We start from the raw sequence: 7800 nt of genomic DNA, 5'->3' as shown, positions 1-7800 counted from the left end.
GCCTCTACTGAAGAAACTGGAATGTAACAGCACTAGGATTATAATTCTTCGACTTAACTTTGTCCTTCAAGGTCTTAAACAGGAACCACTGGAGTGGCATATCCTAACACATGGCCCTATGAGACCCAACACCCACAGCACCAGAAAGGTGGTCTGTTTAAGATACAGATTCCTGGTTCAAAAAAAAAATCAAGGTGCATTTTGAAGCTAAAGACCTATGCTTCCAGGAGAACCTGGGTAGTGGATCTTTGGGTTCTGACACGGTGGCTCATTTAAGGCCTCTCAGGTTTAACCTCTCGCCCCAGCTCCTGGCTTGTTGTGTACATGTGGCCAAACTACCCAGGCTGCCTCACGCCATGCTCCCCTCCTACAGGCCTGGGACTCTCCACTCCTAATTTTACCCAGCAGTCTCTCAGCACTCTTCCAGCCAGCGCCTGCTTCTCTTCAGGGAGCCCTCCCCATGGCTGCAACCTCTCTCCTTCCGGTTGAGGTTGACGTAATAGATCCTCTATTTGGGATTGTTTACAACACCCTACTTCACTTCTTCACTTTCCTCGCGGGTGGGCCTCCTAGCCCCCCTGCCCTCCCACACACACATTAAACAGGAAACTCCCAGAGAGCTGGATCCCCAGTTTAAACAATAAGCCTCTGCAGTCACCACTTCACCCTGACACTCCCACCAATGACAAGTGGCGCTGGGAGAACTTTGCTAATGAGGAAGCCCAAGCCTGGCGGTGAAGGCCAAAGCCAGATGAGATTCGGAGCTGAATTTAGAACTCATGTCTGCTCTGCTACTCATCACCCAACAGCTCCAAAGACAGCCAGGCAGCAGGCCTTGTGATCCCATTGCCCAGATAAGGAAAGTGAGGCCCAGAGCAAATGCAATCCCTCAGCACCAGGTCTGACTTCTGGGTTCAAGTGCTGACCTCCTCTCTCTTCCCTCTGATAATAGCCAGAGTCCTTATCTTGGCATGCCCGTGGTGCCACTTTGGACTCCAGTGTTTTCTCCAAAGTCCCAGACTCACCACACCAGTCTTACAGTGAAGTGGCGATTTGAGGGAAATCAGGAAGTACCTGGGCAGGCTTCCATCTTTATCATTCTGGACTTTGTTCTTCTTGTTGGTGTCCAGCTGGGAAAGACGCAACCAGAATGGTTATTTCCCTGATTGCAGGTGGGCAGCTCTCGGCCTGGCACAGGTCCAGCCTAACCCAGTCTGGGGCAAGCTGAGAAGGGTGTGGAATGAGGAGGTCAGGTTGGCGTGTCTAAGAGACTGCCAAGCCCTACCCCTCGGGTGAGGTCTCAGGAGCTTCAAAGGAGGCAGGAATCAGCTCTGCACTCCAGGTGATGAACCAGCCTGCCTCCACTTTAAGCTTAAAAGCCACCTTAAAGTAAAGACAAGCTAGGTTCATTCCTGTTTATGATTAAAACTGTTTCTCAAGGATTGGGCTATGTCCCACTTGCAACCTTAACTACAAATGGTTTTGTACTGCCTGTTCCAGGAAATGGCAACCAGGTCTTTGTTTCAAAAAGTTATAACTATCGGGGCAACCCTACCTTTGTTTCAAAAGGTTGTTATGTCTATCTGTTGTCATGACTACCTTATGACCACCTTGCAATCATGTTTTTGTTTCAGGAGATCCTTATGACTAACTTGTTATGTTTAGGTTCTGTTCCTCTAATCCCACCTATTTCACCCACCAAATTCCCCATTTGGAAACACTCTACCCCTGAGCTACCAACACCTCGTCTTCCTCCTATCCAGTGCTGACCTCTCAGTCAGTGCCTTAGAGGAAGGCAGCCCGTGTACACGAATAAGAAAAGCTTGCCTTAATTGCTTGCTTTAGTACATTTGGCCATGATGAATTGGGTCAGGAGTTGTCCTTCTCCTCTCATCTTTTGCATTAACACAGGGCGGAGAACTCAACCTGTCAACTGGTGTGCATCACTACCAGCAAGGACTTTGGACAATGAGCTAATTAAGTGTTGTGGCACATGTTATAATCCCAGCATTTGAAACAGAAGCAGAAGAATCTGGCAAAGTTGGAGGCCATCCTGGCCCACAAAGCAAGACCCTGACTCAACAAAACAACAAAAAACGGGGTCAGGGATGCGGCTCATTAGGGGAGTCTTTGCCAAGCAGGCAGAAGACCCTGGTTCAATACTCAGTGTTGTATTCTCTAGGTGTGGAGGCTCATACCTGCCATCCCAGGACTGGGGAGGTAAAGACTGGATGACTCTAAGGTTGGCTACATAGCAACTTTGAGGCCAGGATGGCTTGACATGAGACCTTGTCTCAAAGTAAAAACCAGAGCAATAACTTAGCTGTTCAATCCCGTGTCAGGCCCTGTGCTGCCATGACCCCCTCCCCACCTGGGTGACTAGAGCTGCGGACCTAATGAGCTCCATCTAGCCAGTTCCTCTGTTCCCCTCTTTTCTTCAATTCGGACAAGAGCGTGCCACCACTGGGCTCCATTCTGCGGCTGCTTCTTCAATCCCGTGTCCACGGCCTCTTGGCACATCTTCGCAAGGGCCATTCTATTCTTGGGCCATCCATGCAGTAAAGAAGTCCTGTCATCGACGCAAACAAAACTAAGCAAGCCTTAAGATAGGATCTTAAGGTCCTGGCCGGAAACCCCTTTCTATATGCCCAATAAAGCCTTTTTTTTAGCAGGTAGGTTTCCTTCCCGGGTGGGGTTGGTTTACGACCTACACCGGGGGCGCAGGAGTCTGACGCACAGGGCTGTTCGTGGAAGATGACAGAGGGACGAAGGGAAGGGATCCAAAAAGGGACTTTCCCATCCACCGCCCTGCGCTCCTGGCTCCGGCAGCGTAGGCCTGAGAGACAGTCCCAAGAGCTGGAGCGGAGCCCACACACAGGGACCTGGCAGCCTGCCGGGCCGACTCGGAGCGCGTGCGCGCGGCAGGCCGCACCCAAGGCGCATGCGCAGCGGTCACTCCGGCTCTATATTTAGGGCCGCCAGCGATCGCGGCCTTAGGCTGCTCGTGAACAAGGGCACTGATCGGTTTAGCGCCCTCTGCTCGAGTGCCCACCGCCGCCTCGTCGAGAGCCCGCGCAGGTGAGGGCCGCGCTCGGTGGTCGCGGGAACCCGGCGCGCCCCGCCACCGCGGCCACATGCCCCATCCCCCTCCGGCCACCACCTTGGCTCAGCGTCCATTCCCTGCTCTTTACCTCTTGGGCTACCTCAGACGCCCCATTACGTCCCCTTCTGACATTCGGCGTTTGACAGGCGGCTTCAGAACTTCTTTCTTACCCTTTCCATTCTGATCCCAGGGAACCTCTGACTCACGGCTGACCCCCTTCCACCAGTCCGACTCTTTGCGTTGTCTAGCCCTGCTCCTGACGGAATCAGCCCTGACCCTACCCTTCTTTCTGCCTCCTTTCCCGGTTCCAGCTGTAGGGGCATGACCTTGTCTCGGAGACTCAGGGCTGGTCTAGACTCTACCCTCTTCCTCAGATTGCCGGGATCCCCGAGAGTCCTCTCTATCTGGATAGATGACAGTGACTTCTCTAGCCTCAATGTTGCTTCTGGATGTGTGCTAAGATGTCTTAACCTACAGTGTTCACCCTTCGAGGAGCCTCTGGCCTCCCACACCTATTCTGCCTTGTTCTTCATCTCTTGTACTCCCTTAAATATTAGTCGTCCCTACTTACTCCGGTAAACTTGCTTAGGGGTGGGAGGGTTTTTGTAGAGGTAGAGAATGAAGAAGTTGGTGACCTCGGTAGAGTGTGGCTCCCACGCCTTTACTGAGCCCCATGTTGGTTGCTATCCTTAGTTTGTTTTGTTTTGAGTGGGACGTGTGTCTGGGCCTCCCTTGACATCACTCATCATGGACTCTTCTACAGGATCCAGGACACTTTGCAGACATGGAGACTGTCGTTCGCCGATGCCCATTCTTATCCCGTGTCCCTCAGGCCTTTCTGCAGAAGGCAGGAAAGTCTCTGTTGTTCTATGCTCAAAACTGCCCCAAGATGATGGAAGTGGGGGCCAAGCCAGCTCCTCGAACCCTGTCCACTTCAGCAGTCCACTGCCAGCAGGTCAAAGAAACCCCTCCAGCCAATGAGAGTAAGTAGTTGGCAGTGAAGGAACAGGTTCTTGGTGGTGAGGGCCACTCTGAGGGAGCCTTACTCCATCCGGATGGGCCCTTGTGTATGGGGAACAGGGCTCATCTTGTGTAGCTGTCCCTCTGACTCCTGAGTTAGGGGCTTCTGGTGCTCCTGGCTTTAAAAGTAAACTGTACAGGTTTCTGGATTGCCTATCAGGTCTGCTGGGCCCTAGCATTTCCTCATTGTCTGGTATAGTAGTCACTCTTGACCCTTTTCCTCAATAAAGATTTGGCCTCTGGCTTGTACAGCAGTAATTAAAAAATCTGTCTAGTATCTTGAGGCAGGGTCTCACTTTGCATCCAAGGCAAGCCCGGAACTCACTGTGTAGTCTTGGCTGGCCATAAAGTCATGACGTCACCTCTGCCTCCCAAGGGCTGACACCACAGGCCTAAGCTACCACTGCCAGTTTGTTTCTTGTTTTAATTTTTTTATAATTTTTTTTGTTTTGTTTTTGTTTTTCGAGACAGGGTTTCTTTGTGGAGCCCTGGCTGTCCTGGAACTCACTCTGTAGACCAGGCTGGCCTCAAACTCAGAAATCTGCCTGCCTCTGCCTCCCAAGTACTGGGATTAAAGGCATGCACCACCACTGCCCGGCCTCTTGTTTTAATTTTTAAAAGATTTATTCATTTTACTTTGTGCAAATGAGTGTTTAGCTGCACTACAGGCATGCCTGGTGCCCCAGGGGCCAGAAGAGGGGGTCAGATCCTCTGGAACTGGAGTTACAGATGATTGTGAGTCACCATCTTAGTGCTAGATATTGAACCTGAGTCCTCTGGAAGAGCAACAAGTGCTAACCATTGTACCTTCTCTCCAGCCCCTGTTGTTTTTCCCTCTTTAAGAAAAAACAAAGCCGGGCAATGGTGGCACATGCTTTTAATCCCAGCACTTGGGAGGCAGAGGCAGGCAGACTTCTGAGTTCGAGGCTAGCCTGGTCTACAGAGTGAATTCCAGGACAGCCAGGGATACACAGAGAAACCCTGTCTCGAAAAACCAAAAAAAAAAAAAAAACAAAAAAAAAAAACAAGCAAATATATATTTAGGGTTTTTTTGTTTTGTTTTTTAAAAATCAGAGTCCAGATTGCTCTCCAACTTTTGGCAGTCCTTTTGCCTCAGTCTTTTAAGTGCTAGAATTATAAGCATGCACCACCTCAATTACAATGCCCATTTTAATCATTGCAGTGTGTGGTTCAGCAGTATTGCATATGCTCATGTTCTGCCACCTTCATTCAATTCCAGAACTTTCTTCATCTCCCCAAACTAAAAACGGCCATTAAACATTAACTCCCATACTCCTTCCCCCAGTGCCTGGCAGCCACCACTCTGCCGCTGGGCCAGTTGCCTTACGTAAGTGAGGCATGGTGTTTGTTAGTGTTTGTCAGGGCGTGGACCTGTCTCATATAGAGTCCACTTACTCCTGTTGAGCCTTCCACCTTTCAGGCTTCTTGGTGTGTGCCTCTAGCAAAGGAGTATTTGTTCTTCAAGTGGGCAAGACTTAGTCCTTCGAAGGATTTCCTGTCAGGAGTTAGTTGTCTTTTCTCAGAATGTCTGTAGTGGCCATGTTTTGAGGTAGAATGCTCCTTTTCCCTTCCGTTGTCTAGACTCTCCATAACAGATCTGCACACCTTGTAAAATTAAGTTAATTTCAAAATATCATTTCTTGACTTCCCTTTGTAGAAAATGTTACGGAAACTGTGTTGAGACACCTTATCCAAGTGGTAGAAAGAGCAGCCAGTGATTCATGGGAGTATTCCAAAATGATGAAGACTTTTCTAGAAGGAAGGTGAGCACATTGCTCAAGGGCCTGAGGAATGACTGTAACTTAGAGCACAAAACCAGCCTGCTGTGCTAGTGCTAGGTCAGCAGCTTCCTTTGATGAACTTAGATGAGAAAGTAGGTGAGCCATGTGTGAATGAATGTAACCTGCCTGGCTCTCTAATAGTCCTAATAGCTTGAGGACAGTTTGAAGACCTAAGAGACAGCCTGCTCGCTCACTCTTCCTTCCTTCCTTCCTTTCTTCTTCTTCTTCTTCTTCTTCTTCTTCTTCTTCTTCTTCTTATTCTTCTCTCTCTCTCTCTCTCTCTCTCTCTCTCTCTCTCTCTCTCCCTCTCTTTCTTTTTTTAGGACTTTTCCCCCAAAGATTATTTTATATGAGTACATTGTAGCTGTCTTCAGACACACCAGAAGAGAGCATCGGATCCCATTACAGATGGTTGTGAGCCACGATGTGGTTGCTGGGAAATGAACTCACAACCTCTGGAAGAGCAGTCAGTGCTCTTACCCACTGAGCCATCTCTCCAGCCCTAGAAGTATTTTTAAAACTGGTTGAGCTTTATTAGGAATCTATTTAGAAACTATGAAGAGGAAATAACTGTGTGGCTACCCCTAGTTGCCTCAGAGAGCATTACTCTCCTGAGATGCTGAGTGTTCGCAGGATAGAAATTACTTAGCCATGTCAAGAGCTTTTGGAGCTAAGCGCATGCATAATCCTAGCACTTAGGAGGCTGAGGCAGAAGGATTACCAAGTCAAGCATCATGGGCTACATATACACAGCAAGACCCTGTCTTAAACAGATGAAGAAAGAACGTTGGGTTGACTGGAAATACAAAAGAGTGCTCTTGGAGAAGTCCTGTGGGTCTGAGGTAACCTGGATGGGCCAGTCAGCCCTCAAAGAGCCTCCATCACAGTGAGGCAGGTGAGAACACATGTTAGTAGACTTTAACAAAGGTAAACCTGGGCATGGGTTATAGGCTAGAGTGAATATGAAGTTTGAGGCGATAAGGGACGGACTCAGTGACTTGCTCATGCACTCTGTGAGCAGGGCTGAGGCCTCATTCTTTCCATTTCCTTCCTCAGAAGAGAAAACTGCCAAAGCCGCAGTCCAGCAGGCTCCTGACGAGTCCCAGATGGCACAGACTCCAGACGGCACACAGCTCCCGTCTGGACACCCATCACCCACTACAAGCCAGGGCTCTGGGAGCAAGTGCCCTTTCCTGGCGGCACAGCTGAGCCAGACAGGCAGCAGCGTCTTCCGAAAGGCCAGTCTGGAGCTTCAGGAGGATGTGCAGGAAATGCATGCTGTGAGGAAAGGTAACAGAAGTGTCTCAGTGGAAAGAGTGAGGCAGTCCTTGGGGCTCCTGGAACCCTCCAGCATATATTTGAGCTCCTACCATGTAGTAATGATGTGAACACCTTCCTCTTCTGTAGCAGAGAGGAAGGAAGGCCCCTAGCCTAGACTGTATTACAAAATGGGGGACTTGGTTTCTGGTGAGGGTGTAGGCAGTAACCAGCTTCCCAAAGTCATGCTCACTTTCTAGAAATAACCTGTAGTCTTGAACAGATATCAGCATTGGTTTGTCTCTGGTATTACTGCAGTAAGTGTAGCCTAGGACTCCCAAGCTACATGTCCTGCTGATGGTCACGGAGGGACAACCTTAACCCCATCTGAGTTCCCAGCAGCTCCTCAAGGCCTCAGCATGCTGAGCATGGTGGCTCACGCCTGTAAGTCCAGTACCTGGGAGGCAGACGCTGGGGATCGGCGTGAGTGCTTGTTTAAGTAGCCAGCTCCAGGACAGCCAGAGCGGAATAGACAGACCCTATGGGGAAGCTGCCTCAGTAGGCGTTGGGCATAGAGAGACCCTATGTGGGGGAAAGCTGCCTCAGTAGGCGTTGGGT

At 49.8% G+C, this 7800-nt stretch overlaps 1 protein-coding gene across 1 annotated transcript in view; it reads left to right on the top strand.

Annotated features, from left to right (window-relative positions):
- The first annotated feature begins 2908 nt into the window (after positions 1-2908).
- Alas1 (5'-aminolevulinate synthase 1) overlaps positions 2909-7800 on the top strand; it is a 14275-nt gene continuing 9383 nt past the window's right edge. Inside the window, exons 1-3 of the mRNA XM_028756655.1 lie at positions 2909-3078; positions 3867-4086; positions 6982-7215. Coding sequence (XP_028612488.1) covers positions 3888-4086; positions 6982-7215 — 433 coding nt within the window. The 5' untranslated portion in view covers positions 2909-3078; positions 3867-3887. The remainder of the gene's footprint in view (positions 3079-3866; positions 4087-6981; positions 7216-7800) is intronic.

This window comes from Grammomys surdaster, unplaced genomic scaffold (assembly GCF_004785775.1).
Source record: "Grammomys surdaster isolate TR1022 unplaced genomic scaffold, NIH_TR_1.0 126131, whole genome shotgun sequence".
Classification (NCBI taxonomy): Eukaryota; Metazoa; Chordata; class Mammalia; order Rodentia; family Muridae; genus Grammomys; species Grammomys surdaster.
This window is presented reverse-complemented; position numbering and strand designations above follow the sequence as displayed.